General features: G+C 41.1%; 2 protein-coding genes across 2 annotated transcripts in view; one reads left to right on the plus strand and one right to left on the minus strand.

Annotated features, from left to right (window-relative positions):
- Positions 1 to 3,025: 3,025 nt before the first annotated feature.
- LOC126404148 (butyrophilin-like protein 10) lies at positions 3,026 to 11,635 on the minus strand. The gene is made up of 7 exons (XM_050067162.1): positions 11,509 to 11,635; positions 10,172 to 10,286; positions 7,944 to 8,285; positions 6,035 to 6,316; positions 5,858 to 5,948; positions 3,228 to 4,381; positions 3,026 to 3,175 (listed from the first exon to the last, which is right to left on the minus strand). Exons 2-6 carry the CDS (start codon positions 10,275 to 10,277, stop codon positions 4,267 to 4,269), a joined length of 936 nt encoding a protein of 311 aa, XP_049923119.1. The 5' UTR covers positions 10,278 to 10,286; positions 11,509 to 11,635; the 3' UTR covers positions 3,026 to 3,175; positions 3,228 to 4,266.
- Positions 11,636 to 16,491: 4,856 nt separating this feature from the next.
- The window catches only part of LOC126404560 (butyrophilin subfamily 3 member A2-like), a 14,465-nt gene continuing 12,540 nt past the window's right edge, over positions 16,492 to 18,416 (plus strand). Inside the window, exon 1 of the mRNA XM_050067851.1 lies at positions 16,492 to 16,680. Within this exon, the coding sequence (XP_049923808.1) occupies positions 16,632 to 16,680 (49 nt within the window). The 5' untranslated portion in view covers positions 16,492 to 16,631. The remainder of the gene's footprint in view (positions 16,681 to 18,416) is intronic.

The following is an 18,416-nucleotide window of genomic DNA, read 5'->3' on the forward strand; positions in this document are numbered from 1 at the left end:
TCTGAGTGCGAGCACACAGTTTGAGCAGAAACAGAGTAGATCCAAGTGCAAGCAGAGGCTATTTGAGTGCGAGGGCAGGGTTTGAGGGACAATATTACAAAATCTGAACGTGAAATCAATAAATAATGTTCTCAAACTGATAGACCACTCTCCCGAATAAAGATAGGAAAAAATCTCCAGAGGTGTAACGCTGTTATGACATATTTGTGACTCGCAGAAACAGTGTCACATTTTCCTCTGACGACTGGACTGTTGTCTCACAGAAAAGGTAAAGCTCATAAAGACGTTCAGTTCCTTTCTTTTGATGTGTTTCTGTTTTCATTTCTGCCCAAGTCTCACAAATGATAAACCATGTGCACCTCACGTACACTAGAGGGCTCCCTACTCCATTTGGTTTGCTTGTGATACTGTGTGAAGTCCTTGGCCTCATACAATACCCACACTGACTGATACTGCTACTTAAAGCAAGTACACGTCCCAGGAATGTGCACCCAAATTTAGATTTAGATTTTGATCTTTCTAATAATATTTCTAATAACATACTTTGACGTTCTGTACTTGACTGTTCTCTTTTTGGTTGCAACCAAAACCATTTCGCACGAGTTGGCACATCCTGTTCAAGCTGGCAGGTGTTCCAACGAGTTGGCACATCCTGTTCAAGCTGGCAGGTGTTCCAGTCTTTTGCTCAGACAGTAAATTCAGAAAAATAAAGGTCCTACGTAGCGAAATTACAACATTATTTCATAGAGAGTGTGAGTCTCTTCCTCGTTTTTGGGAAGAGACTTGTAGCTGTCTTTCAGTTTGTATTCAGATTTTTGTCTCATTACTGAAAGTCTTCGTAATGTCAGATTTTTGTCTCATTACTGAAAGTCTTCGTAATGTCTCCGTGACGTAATGTAATTTGTGTTTTCAGTGAAGATTAACAGGTTTTGTTTGGATGTTTTCCAGTAAGATTAAGCTACCACAGAGCCAGGAATTTGTAGTCGTAAATAGTTTAACACAACAGGTGTAACATCGCCACTAACTGGTCTCACTGGGCTGCTTCATACAGATGCACATAATAAACCAGCAGCTCTGCGTTACTTCAATCATAATCAAATAAATTGATTCATTGATAAGCAGCATCTCATTGCGCAGGGAAACCTGTTTTCAACTGTGCATAAATAAACACCTTTACTTGTCTTAACTTGACTCGACTGTGTCACGTGCCCGTAATGTGGGTAAGGATTGCTCACTGACACACCACATAAAGTCCCTGTGGTAAGAAGTGTTCAAACCTTACTCTCTCACAATATCACAATCTTCCTATCAGCAGAATTTATTTAACTTGTAAAGTAAAAGTACTCATTATGCATCTAGTCTACTTTGAGAAAGTTATATTTTTATATATAAACCTGTGAGTTTGTGTCAGTTTCAGCATTTCTTGCCCAAGGAGCTACTTTAAATATTTTACATGTAGACACGAAGTATTGAAACAGTTTGACGCTTACCTGGTTTGCTTCCAAAGTCGCCGATCAGCACTGAGAGCAGAAACAAACATGTTCCTGACATGAATGTGTGGTTGTCTGTGAGCTGCCAAGCTTTTGCTCAGGGCAGGGGCAACCCGCTGCATCTAAAGGACTCTGACGAAGTGGATACTAACCCATACTTCCTCTTTCCTTCACAATAACGGAGTCTCTGCTACCTGGAAGCCCAGCGGTGGACCCCTTCCCATACTTGACATGTGATACTCCAGCATGATGACACTGAAAGTTCAAACAACTTTCTAGAAAACCAACTGTTGAGAGAGTTTACAGGGAGCCCAGGAGAAAATGTTGGCATGGTGTGTTTCTGCAAAATATGTTACATTTGTATGTTTCATATCAGATTAATGTTTCTAAGGTGATGTAGTATATCGCTGTTTCCTGCAGCTTTTTTGTCCCCAAACTTAAGTGTCTTTAGGGACCTGTTTCTGTGTTTCCTGTGGCATTTCAGCTCCCAACTGTGGGTGTTTTTTAGGTGTCTGTCGCTGTGTTTCCCAAAGTTTTTCAGGCCACCAACGTGGCTGTTTTTCTCGCTGCTTATCAGCTTCCTAATGTGAGTGTTTTTAGGGACCATCACTGTGTGTCTTGAGGCTTTTTGTCCTCAAAGTTGAGTGTGTTTCAGGGCCCGGTTTCTGTGTTTCCTGCGGCATTCTAGCTCCCAAACATGGGTGTTTCTTTAGGGATTTGACGCTGTGGTTCCCAAGGCTTTTCAAGCCCCAAGCATGGGTGATTTGAAGGGACCTTTGGCTTTTTTACGAGCTACTTATCAGCCCTCAAATGTGTTTTTCAGGGACCTGTCACTGTGTTTCTTGTAGTTTTTCAGGCCCCAAACATGAGTGTCTTTTAGGGTCCCATCACTGGCCCCTTTTACACTGCCAGATTTTCGGCAAATGTTGGGCCGTTTTGCCAGCAAGCTGCGAGCGTTTAGACACACAGAGCCAGATTGGCGAGTTGATCCGAGGTGCCCAATTTTCCGCCTCGCAGGGTAGACATATTGGCGGAACCCATTTGGTAAACAGACCGAGGCGGCCTTCCGCAAGGGGAGGAGCTGTTGATGACGCCGCACGTGCGAGCCACTGGCGGTGGATAAACAGGAAACAGCTGATAGCAGGAATTAGCGAGCAGCTAGTAGCAAGAGGGAAACACAAACCTGACAGACACTGTAAAGATGAGCAACTGGGGAGACAAGGAATTGCGCGCTTTAAACTTGAGGGTTTTTTATGGAATTATTATTAATAACTTACTCGTTTATTGGTTGGTTTCAGTCTCTTACCTTGAAAAACAGGAACAGGTCAGAAGGTATCGTTAGAGTGTGCAGGAACATTGAAGGCACAAATATAATGACCTCTCCCAGGATTACAAAGTCAGAGTAACAAAGAAGACCCGGTCAGTGTTTGCTGACTTTGTTCAGGTCGCCTCTCTCTGGTCGCAGTAATCTGCCACTCTGAACACTCAGTCCATCATCACTATATTACAGTAATACAAGTACCAATTAACTTAATGATCCATATCAGCTTTACTGACCACAGGTTTTGACATTCACAAGGAATTATACCACAATTCACAGTTGCTCACAATATAAGTATAAACACTATACAGGACACATTTGTGGAATGATACATTAAAACAGTAAAAAAAAAAAAAAAGATAACCTTATGCAAGATTATAGCAAACTANAAAAAAAAAAAAAAAAAAAAAGATAACCTTATGCAAGATTATAGCAAACTAGTAGCAAACAAATGTCCAGGTAAGAGTACAACTTCAAATAGTGCAGGGCATGACAGTGCTGGAATAAATACTATAAATAATTGGACATCCTATTTACAGTGATGGGTTAATATACTGCAGTATACTACATATACTGCAGGCAAGAGGGGTCATTTTATAAAGTGCTGATGCATTTAGGGCACGCTAGAGGGCATATTATCAAATTTAATCCAAACTTAGTCCTCTAGTGCCCGTTTTGTGGTGCTGGAGGCCTTTAAGTTTTAGAGAGTGGGAAGGCTGACACCTGCAATCTACTTTGCAGTCATTACTGTCCATTTTGATCCAAAGAAAAGGCTCAGTGGTTACTGTGTGGCACTGTATCACCAGCTCCCAACTTGTCTGTGTCACTGAGTGGTGAATCCACAGAGAATGGATTGCGGCTGCTGATAGCACCATGAATTGTATATCACCTGTGACCACTCTCTGCCCCATCGCAAGGTCAGATTCACAAAAAAATCTTGCGCTAATGATGTTACAGTGCAAACGTGGCCAATGGCATTATCCCTATGGCGAAGTATAAATGTTGCCTTTGAGGAACAATGGCAAAGCGAAAAACGAAGGCTACAGGTCCTGACCAATAAGGTGCAGAAGCGTTCCTCAAAACTTCAGGCAAGGAATTTAAACACGATAGAAAGAAACAGTATCTGGGATTTCATACCCCTGTCTGTCAGTGCGCTTCAGTTACCACCAGCTCTCTGGAGACGCTCATAATTTCACTGTAACTCCATGTGGCTGTTCGCGCTAATCATTGTATTGCATAGAAAGGGATGCATTTAACCGATTTCACCCTGAAGAGACACTAAGGCATGGAGGTGCTTTGTGCCAAATGCTAACATATGTCATTTGTCAGCATGCTAACATGCGCATAACAACAATGTTAGTGTGAATCCAGTGGCACCAACTGAAACGATTGCTCCTTTTCCATTAGCTCTCCTTCCGTCTCCTTCAGACTTTTCAGGAGCTCAACTTTCTTTTCTTACTCTGCCTGAAGTTCTTGCTGCAGTGGAGCCGTTTGGTTTTCTGTTCCTGCTGTTTTATGGTTGTCAGTCCTCTGAGTCCTCTCACTTAAATATTGACGAACCACTGTCAACCTAGTGATCAACAAAACAGGTCATTAGTAACTATATCTTCATGGTTAGAGGAAAACAGTGTTGACTGTTGACACAGGACAGAATGGAAACCCTGATTTCTGCTGCCAGTTCTGGATGCTTTGTATCAACAGAACAACCAGCGCTGACAATATTTCTGTAGGTGCCATTCTCTGACAGACTTATTCTGCACTTCCATTGCATGGTAAGGCACAGCTCTATTCTACTCGACTCACTCTTTTTTGGTTTTCCATTGACAAAAGATGTGGATATACCTGATACTTTTCTTTGTTCTACCACCTTGGTTAAGGTTCCAAGCAACCTGAGCAGATACTACAAAAAATTAAATGGCACACTTTTGTTTTTGCTCCCATTTTTCAACAGGTTTAAGTTTAAGATCTAAGACTGTTTCTGCACTCAAAGGATATATTTGTCTCAAATTTTGGTTGCACATGTGTTAAAATCTGTGTTAATGAGCACTTCTCCTTTTCCAAGATAATTCATCCACCTGACAGGTATGGCAGGTATTTTCAAAGCCCATTCAAAACTACTTTTTTGCAAGATTGCAGTGCAAATGTTGGACCAGGACCATCACTACCACGTTGATCTTGGATAACTTTTTATGTTGATATTGAACCATCATTACCATGGTTGATCCTGAAAAGTATTGCTCATGTTGATCTAGGATCATCACTGCTATGTTGATGTTGACATAAACAAATTATCCAGGGTCACCATTACACTGTGGTCCTGGATCAACACCAACACTGCAATCTTGCAAAAAACGTTTTTATTTGGCAAGAAAAAAGGAGGGAAATGTGTTCACTGCAGGTATTTTCAAAAGCAAAAACTAAAGTATCCTTACACTTTGTTTGTGAATAATATTCTAGCCTAGCTTACATGTTAGCACAGCCAAACTACTTGGCAAGCTAACTCGCTAACCCTGCAGTAGCTCATAGGGATTTTGTTTAGTGTTACTGAGGATTTTGTTCATTTGTAATAACTTCAATTTGGAAAACAGCTTAGCTCTGAAGAAACACAAATGAATGTTGAAAGAAGCACAGGAGCTGCGCTGTGATGATGTCAGAGGGCTGTGATTGGCAGTGATGGCCAAATGAGGCCTCGTGAACCACTGTCTTTATTCTCTGAAGCCACTGGATGGCGCTGTCTGTTTCAACAAAGGTTTGAAAGTACATTTCACATCCAGTCCTTCAGCCTTTATCTTTAAACCAAGAGCACCATCTGGTGGGGTCAGAAAATAAAGCAAGTGGTAATCACTGGTGATTGGTTGATTCCAGTGTTGTTCCAGGAAGGCTGTGCCTCAAGTTAGTACCTCTACTCACCTTCAGTTTTCCACTATTTTAATCTGGTTAGCAGTGAAACTTGGCTAAGCAGTTTTCATCCATCACGCTAAAAGAAGGGGGATAAAAATGCTAATTATAGTATCTTGAAATTTTAAAAAGACAAGCACAATTATACCTTGGTCTCCATCCAAGTACTGTGAGGACACCAGAAAGCCAGACACAGACCAAGCCTGGAGCCATGACACACTTCACATACCTAGAGAGGACTGTGAAGATATCATTTGAAATTATGAATCACAAAACATCATGGCATTTATAATAAGCATATGACACATTTATTAATAGTCTCTACCTGGAACCTGGATGTGTGTCTCTCTGGTCTTGTTGATGTTGTTCTGTTGGACTCTACAGGTGAAGCTGTTGCTGTGTCTCTTCTCCACAGTCACTCTGCTGCTGACAGTATAGAGGTCATCAGGACCTCTGACTGTCTCTGTAGGTCCAGCAGAGAGGAGCTTTCCCTCACCGTCCAGCCACAACACCTCAGGCTCTGGATACCAGCCTGCAGACTCACACTGTAACACCACTCTCCTGCTGGATCTGTTCTCCAAACTGATTACAGGTGAAGAGACGGCACCTAAAAATGACATTTTGATGAGATGGTCAGTTAATGATTACAGTGTTGCCTGGTTTCAGACGAGGCTATATTTTGCTAAAGTACAAGCAAATATGCGTGTTGCAACCGAATATACTGATTGGGCCTTTAAGAATTTAGGAATGTTGATTGGCTTTTAAATAACTAGGGAACCTTACACTCAGGGAAAGTAAAATTTATGTTTACTTAAGATCATGACACGTAGTGTAATATTGTGTTTTCGAAAACCCGTGCAAACAGACAACACCTTGTGATTCAATTACATCCGTGTCTTGTCCTCCTTGTGAGGAACCACAGACTAAAGGAAGTTACTACCCACTCAAGAAATCCCCGTACTTCCTTTTTTTGCACCTATCAAAGTAAGGCTTTAGAGGTGTTGCGAGGCAGAGTTTGTCACCTTTGAACAGAGCCATGCTCGCTATTTCCCCCTGATTCTAGTCTTTATGCTGAGCTAAGCTAACAGGCTGCTGGCTGCAGCTTTATATTTACTGTACAGACACAAGAGTGATGTCAATCTTCTCATCCAGCTTGTACTAAGTAAACAAATATGTGTGTTCCAAATATCAAACTTCTCCTTTGAGTAAAAGATCAGAATAGCACATCTTAAAGCCCTCACACACTAAGCCGCCAGTTAATGTTGGACCGTCAGTGAACGTCTTTTGCTCAGCATGTTGAATCGTCAACGTGAGGCGATGCAACAGTCCTCTTCGATTCCTGCTAGTTCTTTGAAATCAGCTTGGTATGTCTGGGCCCCAATACAATTCTCAGTTATGTAAAAACAACCAAGTACATACGTCAGTTTCTCTGTGTCTCTTGGTCCTTTCAGGTCTGTTACTGCTGCTCTTCGCTGTGGTGTACTTCAGGGCTCTGTCTTAGGTCCTATATTATTTGCTTTATATGTGCTTCCACTGGGTCACATTATTAGCCAGTTCACAGGTATATCACATAACTGTTGACTGACGACAAGCACCAACAAACTTGCTGTTCTTCACAATAGTTTGATTGCCACCAAGGACTGGATGTCAAATAACTACTTAGAATAAAAGACAGACAAAATGGCGGCTCTGATAATTGCTTCAGAGGTTTCCCAGAGTATTGGATCCCTTTCGTCAGCTGTACGGTCAAATTTTAGGAATCTCTGTGTTATTTTTGATCAGGCCATGCATTTTGATCATCATATTAAATCATTGACCTGTACTTGTTTAATTCAGCTGAGAAATATTGCAAAGCTCAGGTCTGTCTCGACCTGACATGATTATCCATGCTTCTGCGTCCTCCTGACTGGACTACTGTGATTCTCACATATAGAGCCCTCTATGGTCATGCCATAGAAACTTTTAAAGATCAACTGGGGACCCATCTCTTCAAAATGACCTTTGTCCCACCCTAAATTGTCTCATGATTATTCCCTGGTGTGTTTCTTTTTGGATCTTCAGTAGTTGTTGTATTGCCTTTGTTTTCATTGATTGCATATTTTATTGTTTGGTTGTTAGATTGTATTTTGTGAAGCACTCTGTGAATTTTATTTCTGTGAAAGGTGCTATATCAAATACATTTATTATTATATTAAATGTCTTACTCTAAATCATACCATAAAAGGATCACTTACCAACGATAAGTTGAATAAAAGCTGCTTGATTCAGTGAGGGAATGAGGCATCTGTACAATCCTTCATCAGAGACTTTCACTTTGTAGAGTGTCAGTGAAACGTCTCCATGCTTCAGTTTGTCGTTGGACACTGATGTTCTTCCTTTGTATGATGGCTGTTTGTGAATTACGTATTCTTGACGGTTTGCCCTCACATGTATAAACCTAGGGTTCAAGTCAGGTCTCGCCCACTCCAACTTCATGTCAGAAGCATCCTTGGCAGGCTCCAAGTGGCATGGCAAAATGATGTCATCACCAATTGTTGCCCGTATTGGCTGAGATGGACCAACCACCTGATGCTGACCTGAAGAAGAAACAGATCCGTGGCATAAAGGTCAGAGGTCAGAGGAACATGACCAACCCTGACCTCAAAATCCAAGATGGCTGCTCAGTGCATCTACTCTTTGTTAGCACTTCTGTCTTATTTGTGTCTCATTAAAACAGTAATACACAGTGCTGGTGACATGTTGCTACAGTGTTTGTATGCGCAAAATAGCTCAACATGCATCCTTATCAACTGGTGTTGCAGCCCGTTCTCATTCCAATGTTGTCAGATACTGCTGCTTTGTCAGCGATTTCGGTGTCAGACACATTGACACCAAAGCTACCTTTCCTCATAGGGCAGGTGGGAGGGGTGGTGGATGGGTCCACAAACCCTGAACCTTTAACCAGGAGTCCAGTTATTACTTCCTGTGTAACTCCTTTAACCAGGAGTCCAGTTATTACTTCCTGTGTAACTGTAGAGTGCAACCATGATGATTTTTTTCTAAACCTAACCATGTGTTTTTGTTAGTGATGGCCAAATGAAGCCTCATGAACCACTGTCTTTATTTTCTGAAGCCACTAGATGGCACTGTCTGTTCAACAAAGGTTTGAAAGCACATTTCACTACTAGTCCTTCAGCCTTTATCTTTAAACCAAGAGCGCCTTCTGGTGGAGTGAGAAAATATAGAAAATGGTTCACGAGGCTTCATTTGACCATCACTACTTATCCCTCTAAGATGGTGGCACTGCTCCCAGCATGCCTCGCAGTTAGCGTTCCCTATTTAGGACTTTGTTTTTTTTGTTTTTTTTTACTTTTATTCAGAATGTACACAGCAACACGGGGACAGTGCTACAAAACTTAAACACAAAAATCAAACAACAATGGTGGAAATGATATTGGAGCAACCAAGTACAAATGTTAAACAAAGAAGGTGTCAAACTGAAAATCAGACAAGGATGTGCAAAATTCAGGGTTTAAGCAAAGTAAAAAAATGAGACATAAAAGAACCAAAAATTTTGTTTACAAAAGCAAGGATCGAGAAACAGATGTGTAAGGGTTAACAGCCATACAGTTCTGTCAGAAAATAAAGAAAGTGGTTCACGCTAGTTTTTGTTAATGTCCTGATAACTAGCATATAATATGTAGATGCAAAAATCCACAGACAAAGCGGCGATATGTGACAACTTGGGATGAGAACGTGTTGGGTATTGTCAGAAATAGCTTACAATAGCTAACCTTGTTAGAAGTGGCTTCATCTTTGTATTACAACTTGTTTTACTGGAATGCGGTCAACTCTGACTTCCAAGGTAAATGGAACGCAGCATAATTCCTGCAATTCTGACTGGCTTTTAACACTACAGGGCTCTTTGTAGATCAATTTGTTGGTCAGGATTTACATCCAGAAACAATAATGCCATCGGGAATTGTGACCTCCAATGGCATCTACTGTATGCATATTGTACAGATCTCAATAACCCTCTATGGCTTTATATGACTTGTCCTTTAACGAGATACTATGCAGGAATTGTCGGGTACTTTATTGCCTGTGTACTGGGAAATATGGATGCACATCTTTCCGTTAATAATAACCATCACGTATTCAGCCAAGCCATATTATAAACACCTTATATTTGAACATGTATAAAAATAAATCTGAGGGAATGGTATCGTTATCTAAACTTAGTGGAGGAGATGCTGGATCATCAGCCAGTACAAACACAAGTTCAGCTGGCTTCAACAAACCACTGTTAAAATGTATTAGGCCGATGTTCCCAGGCCCAGTGCTCCCTTTGTCTTTCTTTCTCATTTGATCACTGTCCCAGACTTTATCTGTAATATAAATGTAGGTTCTTGACCATATGGTTATGACCTTTGATTTCCAACATGCACCATGGTGTTATTCTTGTGCTTTGCATTAAAATTACCGTCACCGGACTGTAGAAGGACAAGGAAGACGATCATGGTGTATAAAAGCGTTCGGCAACCACTGTGAGCCAGTCCATCACTGAGCTGGACGAGTGGATGATGCATCGTGGAGTTCTGAAAATAAATAAAGTTGTAAGATAGTAGAAAATGATTATTTGGGTCACATTCATGATATCGACACCATGCTTATAAATAAGGCAATCTTTAGAGAATATAAACTCTTCAGGGAGAGATGGGGATGTTTGCACCGCAAGGGAAAGTAACAGGTTGTTTTGCTTTTCAGGTTTATTGCTCTGTCCTCAGCCTTCTCAATGCCATATTAATACTTTACCACTGTTTGTTTTTCTCTCTCTATTATGTGTCGTATGAAAAGTTTCTATTTTGGATTAGGGCTGGGCGGTATGACCTAAAATTTATATCACGGTATAAATCGAATCCCTTCACGGTGACGGTATATATCGCGGTATAAATTTAAGTGTAAAAGTTATAATAGAAGTATTTCTGAATGNTATCAGAAGGTAATTTCCTTCTTTTAGCAAAATCCTAAATGACTGAGTTTTGTTTTTTCCACCTGGACCTTTATGCTCTGCCATTTCTCCTCTAATCATCACGCTGTAACCTGTGACAGGCTGCTATGATACCACAACTATCACACATTCACATATGGAGTTTTTTGTGGAGCCCCTAGCATCACATAGGTTTACATTACCAAAGGTTTATGACAAACTCTGTTGCCGAAAACCAACTCCCGTGTGCGCACAGCGAGAGAGGAGAGGGAGCAGCCCTATTTTGGATTAAAACAAATAATGTGTGTTGTCTAGTAGCCAGAAGACACACGTGCTGTACGTGCACCAAAGCAGTCGGCTGTGGTTTGTTAAAGGAAACAACAGTGAGAGAGAAAAAAAAGAAAAGAAGTAAACATTGGTCTTGTCACATACATTGTTGTCGTTTTTAAATACCTTGCTCCTTACAAAGGAAATATTGATCAACATTAACATGTCACATTGTTTGAAAAAAATCCCAAAGTAAATCTCTTGGCACCTCATCATGCAGCTAATATTAAAAAGGTCACACTCGTTACTGAGAATGAGACCTTTCGACATTTGAATAAACTACTGTTCAATGCTACCTCTTTACTTTTACCTAACATTTAAAGTGCAGCATTAACGGAGTGTTTTTGGGTTTGACTACCTCAGCTCAGTGTTTAGAGGGTTTAATCACTTCTTCCACAGCAGTTAAAGTAACTTAATAAACATGACAGAAATGATTCAATTCATCGTCACAACTCAAAATAATGGTGCTGAAATGAAAAGTTATAATTTTTAAAGCTTCCTACCTAGAAGGCAAACATAGCTCCGGTCTGCTCGATGTTGGGTGATATACTGTATGTGAGATGTCGTTTCTTATTTATCATGCGCATGTACTTGAATTCACATGAGCATTTCCTTTGTTGTGGTTTAACTGCTTTCGTCATTTGGTAAAGACGGGCAAAGGTGCCTTACACGTGCTGTTTTCAATAAGTTAAAGAATCATAAATGAAGACAATGAGGATATTTCAGTGTTTTGAAGTCAAACTGCCTCTAAGCTTTAATAAGCTTTTACATATAATGCCTATTTCCTACTTTATATCTTCACCTCTGCATGCAGTCGTGAGCAGAAACCCACTTCCTGTTTTGTTTTCATGTGTGTTTTATCTGAGTACAGTCTGTCTACTTATTATATTTTGCCTTTTGACTGTTTACTCATTTATGACACCTTATTTTTGTTATTGCTCTAACCCCTTTGCTTCTGTGACACTACACATCTCCCTGCTGTGGGGAAAAATACTTATCTCAGTATCTTACTTTATTTTGACACCACCCTCAGTAGCACTGCAGGGAGGGTACTCACCCACTCAAGACACCCAAGGTCCATGAAAGATGCAAATGTGGACATACTTCCATATGACACTTCATATAAATGACTTCATGTATTTAGATTATGGTAGAAAGTGTGAAGTATTTTTTGCCTTTTGTGCCCTCTTGTGGTTGAAGTGAAACATTGTTCTCGGTGCTTAATTTCCATCCATTTTGATACTTCACAGTGAACTGTTCACCGTATGTATCTTAGCAAGAGTGAAGGTTTATTTTTAAAAATTTTTGAGGAACACAGGGGTCTGGGGGTTCTCAGATGTGTACAATGAAAGTAATGTTTACGCTCTAGTTTGTGCCCTTTCTTTATCAATTTATGGTAAAATTGTGATGGTATTTCCTGACAGTTGCTTCATGTCCATCCATCCATTTTCATCCTCTTATCTGGGGAAGGGTCGTGGGGGCAGCAGGCCGAGCAAAGCACCCAGACGTCCCTCTCCCCAGCAACACTTTCCAGCTCGTCCTGGAAGACCCCAAGGTGTTCCCAGGCCAGACGAGATATGTAATCTCTCCAGCGTGTTCTGGGTCTGCCCCGGGGTCTCCTACCAGTGGGCCGTGCCCAGGACACCTCCAGCGGGAGGCACCCAGGAGGCATCCTCATCAGATGCCGAACCACCTCAACTGACCCCTTTCCCCTCTCTTCCCCCTATCTCTAAGGCTGAGCCCAGACACCCCACGGAGGAAACTCATTTCCACTGCTTGTATCCGAGATCTCATTCTTACAGTCACTACCCAGAGCTCATGACCATAGGTGAGGGTTGGGACGTAGATGGACCAGTAAATTGAAAGCTTTGCTTTCTGGCTCAGCTCCCTCTTCACCACGACGGACTGGCGCAGCGCCCGCATCACTGCAGAAGCCTCACCGACCCGCCGATCCATCTCACGCTCCACTATACCCTCACTCGTGAACAAGACCCCAAGATACTTGAACTGCTTCATGTCTTTTCTGTTTTATGGCAGACTGCAACCGATGACGTCACCTACTTCACTGACGGCATTGTTGCATCAAACAGATGAATTCTAGCAGTTCATCCTCTATATAGTCCTCTGCTACTGTCAAAAAAAATCTACACCTGTGTATCTAGGTTTCCTTCTTGTAGATGTGCAGCTTAGTTTTGGGGTCCTGGGAGATAAAACAGAACAGGAGCTGTTTTTGAGGAGACCATTCATGCAGAAAAAGAGGAGGTAAGGAGTGATGAAGAACAGTTCTAAGCCTGCCATGTCTCCAGGGTGATGTTTAGTATCTTGTGTAGATCCATACAGACACAATTTATAGCATACAGTACTAGGGAAAAAAATCAGCAGTGGTGGACAGTAGTGATGGCCAAATGAAGCCTCATGGACCATTGTCTTTACAGGGGAAGGGAAAAGGCTCAAGGAACAACAATTCAGTGCTTTCAACCCTTTGTTGAAGAGACAGCGCCATCGTATGGGCTCAGAAAACAAAGACAATGGTTCATGAGGCTTCATTTTGCCGTCACTGGTGGACAGAAAGGTGGTCGTCCACGGTATCTGTTCATGATGCTGAACTGAAGGAACTGGTGGAAGAAGTATTCAGATACCTCACCTCAGTAAGAGTACCACACTGTAAAAATACCCCACTACAAGTAAAAGTACTGCATTCTACTTTTAAAAGTATGCAGTATTGAAGTTAATATATTGATATTAATATGGCCTAATTTAAGTTCTTATAATAAAAGTGTCCAGTAAAATGTTCCCTGTCATTGTTTTAATGTATCTGATGTTTATGGATTGAAGGGGATTAAAAACTGTAATATGAAAAGTGCAGTTAAAGGTAAAATATTAACCTCTGAGGTGTAATGTAGGGGAAATATTAAGCAACATAAAATGGAATAAAGTAGAAGTACCTCAAATTTGTGCTTAGAGCTTCTCTGGAAATAGAGAGTATATTTTCAAGGGATGCTCACAGCTGCTTTATCTAATTAGGAAACTCTAATTGGATTGTGACAATGGAAAGTTAAATAGTTGGCAGGCCATGAGAGCCCTCGACCCAACTCTACAGACAGGACGAGGACGAAAGCAAAGAGTATCTTGGCAATTAAGTCCCATCCACCCTATAGCCAGTTTGAGTTTTCGAGCTCCGGGAGGTGCCATACAGAGTCCCTCTAAGCGCCAGATGTCTTCTCCTCTTTGACACAATTAGCCAAAACTTTAGCATGTCCATGTCCAGCAGAGATAGTTGATGACAGCTGCACAAAGTGTAGCAAAGTGTAGATGGCGGTTAGGCCAAAAAAAGTTACAATGACATTAAAGAACATTGATTTTTTTTTATCATGTTTGTGGCACAGTGTAGGAGGATTTCTGTTCCTAGAAAGATGCTCAAGGTGACGATTAATTTACATAAATATACGCTACTGTAATTATAGAGTAATCTTCAGTTATAGGCTGCTGTCAAAGGTTGCTGTAGGCAGTGAGAATTTTGTTTTGTTGACTTGGTTGTCAGGTGACGCTATGATGAAGAAATTGTAACAGGATCAACGGGTTTTTCTTCTCAACATAGGTCATGAAGATGTTTTAACCCGCAGTAGAAATAGAAATGCATTTTAAGGAAGTGGCTAAAAACAGATGAATGAGGATGATGTGATCACTGACCCCACTGAGAGGACTTGATGTTGTGATACTGAGTTTCCCCATGTGGCGGAAATGTTCGGGTTTCAAGTTTGTGCCCACTGAATTCAGCATTTAATTTATTTATAAATGCAACTGGAATCATGGAAATGTTTTTGAAATTATGTTAGAGAAAGTTATAAAAGTAAATCTACTGTAAATGACACAATATAACAGCAGTCCACAGAAGAAAATGTTGGCATTGTTCAGTTCTGCAAACCATGCTAGATTACACATATGGTATCAATGCTTCTGAAGTGACGGAGTGTGTGAGCTGACTTTGTGATGGTGGAGGGGATGGTGGGTGACGTAACACCGAGGCCAAAATGCCTGCCAAGCTGCAGAACGCTGTCAGGACCAACAGACAACAAAACTGGTTGTGATTTGGTGAGTCCCCGCTGCATTGCTAGTGGCGTTTAGACACCAAACGTGAGTGCTTTATGGCAACCTTTAGCTGTGTTTCTAGCAGCATTGTAGGCACCAAATGTGGCCATTCTTTAGCGACTTGTCGTTGTGTTTACGGCGGCTTTTTAGGCACCAAACATGGGTGGGTTTTTTAACAACCCTTAGTTGTGTTCCTAGCAGCATTTTAGTGACCAAATGTTGCCGCTCTGTAGCAACCCATCATTGTTTACAGCGGCTTTTTAGGCACCAAACGAGTGTTTTGTAGTGATTCGTAGTTGTGTTTATGGAGGTTTTTAAGGTGTCAAACATGAGTGTTTTGTAGTGATCCATTGCTGTGTTTCCAATGCCTTTTAGGCACCAAATGTGGCTGTTTTGTAGCAACCCTTAGCTGTGTTTCTGGCAGCAGTTTAGGCACTAAATATGGCCATTTTGTAGTGACTTGTCTTTGTATTTACAGTGGCACAAAACATGAGTTTTGAAGCGACCCACCTGTTCCAGTGGATTTTTAGGCACCAGATGGGTGTCCATCTGTGTTTTCTCAGCATGGATAGTGGCACAAAAAGCAGTTGTTTTGGCTGAGACCTCGCTGCCTTTCCAGCAGGAATTGTTTTTCCCAAATCTGATATTTTAAGCCAAAGCAAGATCTGTGTTTTTTGTACCTAAACCTAATAACAGCGTTGTTGAAACAACATATTTGCCACATAATAACATCCAAATGTAAGTATCTGTGGTTTGTCTACATGCAACTCCCAGCTTGACTTTACTTAATGTGATAATAAATATGTTTTGTGCAGACGCAGTTGCAGGAAATCAACTTGATTTTATTTCTTTTTAGTTACATTTATTTGAGCTGTGTCATCTGCACAGCCCAGCCCATGTCTAAAGTGCTTGATAAGGAAATTGCCACATCTTTGTAGGATTAGCCCTATATGGTCATGTGACGTTCAATTCCATTTCAGAAACTGGGAAATTTTTAATCAAACCCTTTTACCAAAAACACCATTTAAGTCTAAAGAGACTTGTAAACAAGTTTCCTGACATTAAGTTTGATGTGTTAACAATATCATTAGCCAGTTTTATGACACTCTTTTGTCTGTTTTGCTCCTCAATGCAATTTTCTGAAATGTGTGCCAGCTGTGTTAAAGCTGTTGCTTCAGTTAAAGCAGTGAAACCTACAACTGTGTTCAGGCTGACAATATTTTGCACATTTATAACTGCATTATTTGTCAGTATTACATTTTGCTGTTTATGTTTAGCGACAGCTTTTCACCTTACTGTCACCCCAAGCGTACGTCAGTGCAAAACAGTTGACTTTTCCCAGTGATCTTGAACGTGCCATCCAGTGACATACTGAACCCTGGTCGCAGTTTGTGACTGCGTGTGAGTGAAGTTGTGCACAGTGTGACTGAGGCTCTGCTGCTGAACGGATTTAATGATCTGACTCAAGAGGATTCATTTTCAGAAACTTTTTTTTTTTTTTCAGCAGAATTCAAACTTCAGACTTTGTGTTTTGGTGATGCATTATCGCCTTTTCCTGGTCGCTGCTCTGCTGTGTTGTTGTTCAGGTATGTGAGAGAGTTTACAGGTGTTTTTATTTGTTTGTCTTTAACAGGATGCAAATGACTGTACTCATAATAACACTGGTTGAAATAGTTTTCTTTGTTTGAAAATAAGCCGAGTAATTCTTCAGGGAAATGTAAAGTGGTCGTGTGACGAGTTGTTTGAGTCAAAACACTTCCTTATTTTCCAGAAACACAGAAAACACTTGTTGGACTGAATTTGCGTCACACTTTGATAACCGGGCAGCTTTTAATGCTGATATCAGTGATCCGTGTTTAATGAGGCTGATTAAACTAAAGCTGCACGTGTTGCATTGTGAAAAACAGTAATTTAAATTTCCAGTTGTGAAAGTTCCTAAATCCAGGGTGAATTAAGGGTGACTGGGGTGATTTTTGAACTTCCTCCTTTTGTAAGCTTTCTTGACATAAAAAAGCCCAACAACTGATATATTTCTGTAATGGTGAAGATGTTTCCTACAATCTGAGGAGGAAAGACAGTTATTCATATTCCAATGAGGCATGACACACTATAACTGAACCAGGGCTGTCAAACACCATTTTAGTTCATTGACCTTATTCAGCCATATTTGATCTCAAGTGGACCGGACCAGTAAAACCTTTGTAGAATAACCTATAAATAAAAACAAGCTTGACAGTTTTCCTTTTCTTTTAGTGTAAAGAAGTACAAGTTAATTTTAAAAACATTAAAGCCCAATCCCAATACCCCCCCTTGCCCACTACCCCTTGGCTCTCGAAATGAAGCAACGAGGGGTAGGGGTTGAAATCTTTCCCTAGGAACTGCGACACCACTCACTACGTCACCGCGTTGGTTACGTTCACTCATACGTCACTATTTTAAACAGGAAGCTGCGAGCCATCTACATTTCCAACCGGCATCTACAATGAAGTCTCCGGTTGAGTTCATCCTACCAATCGCGTTTGCTGTATATATCATGCTTCGTTAAGATATGTACGACAGGGGACTTCTGCTAGCTAGCTAACATTACGAGGCAGCATACTTATGCTAGCTGGCGTGTTATCGTAATGTGAAAAAATCCGACAATTTTGCAGAACAGGACAGATGACAGACGCCAGATAGTCTCCTGCTCGGTGGCAAGTCGGCATCTGAAATCCCTCGCTCTGAAGGGCCAGTTTCATACCCACTACCCCTCGTTATGCCCCCTACCCCTACACGCAAAAAGGAATTGGGACACCACTACCCCTCGCTGGAATGCGCTAATCTAGGGGTAGGGCTAAGGGGGGGTATTGGGACAGGCCCTAATAACTCTACAATATGTCTCAGTTTTTCCATATTCAGTCTCAAACTTGCTTGCTAGGGTTAGGGTTAACCCTAATGCTGGCATCACCACACCAAACTAAAGTGGAAGCTATTGAAGAAGCAGGTTGAGTGATCCCCTGCCTCACAGACCATTTACATATCTAAACCTGTGGTCGTACCTCAGCTGCAGGGCTGCAAGTGTTTGATGCAGATTCTTTTGTACTGAAGCAACTGGTTGACAATATTTTGCACAATGTTTAATTTCTTTAAATATGACCATAATAAGAGGCCGTTTACACTTGGCCGGCTATTTTCATAAACGGACATTTCACCGTCTCCGTTTTCAAAAAATTCTTCGTTTACACTTACCCGTGTATATATACACAAGAGCATGCCAAACCTGTAGGTGGCAGTGTAACGAGAAGCTCAAGCCTTCCATGTATCCATTGTCACCATAGCAACA

Source organism: Epinephelus moara, chromosome 17, assembly GCF_006386435.1.
Source record: "Epinephelus moara isolate mb chromosome 17, YSFRI_EMoa_1.0, whole genome shotgun sequence".
Lineage (NCBI taxonomy): Eukaryota > Metazoa > Chordata > Actinopteri > Perciformes > Serranidae > Epinephelus > Epinephelus moara.

Excerpts from the sequence above, each read along its gene's own strand:
- LOC126404148 (XM_050067162.1), bottom strand. The coding sequence starts at position 10,277 with ATGCATCATCCACTCGTCCAGCTCAGTGATGGACTGGCTCACAGTGGT. Across the intron at positions 8,286-10,171 it reads CCTTCTACAGTCCGGTGACG|GTCAGCATCAGGTGGTTGGT; the intron begins GTAATTTTAATG and ends TTTCTTCTTCAG. Across the intron at positions 5,949-6,034 it reads GACACACATCCAGGTTCCAG|TCCTCTCTAGGTATGTGAAG; the intron begins GTAGAGACTATT and ends ATATCTTCACAG.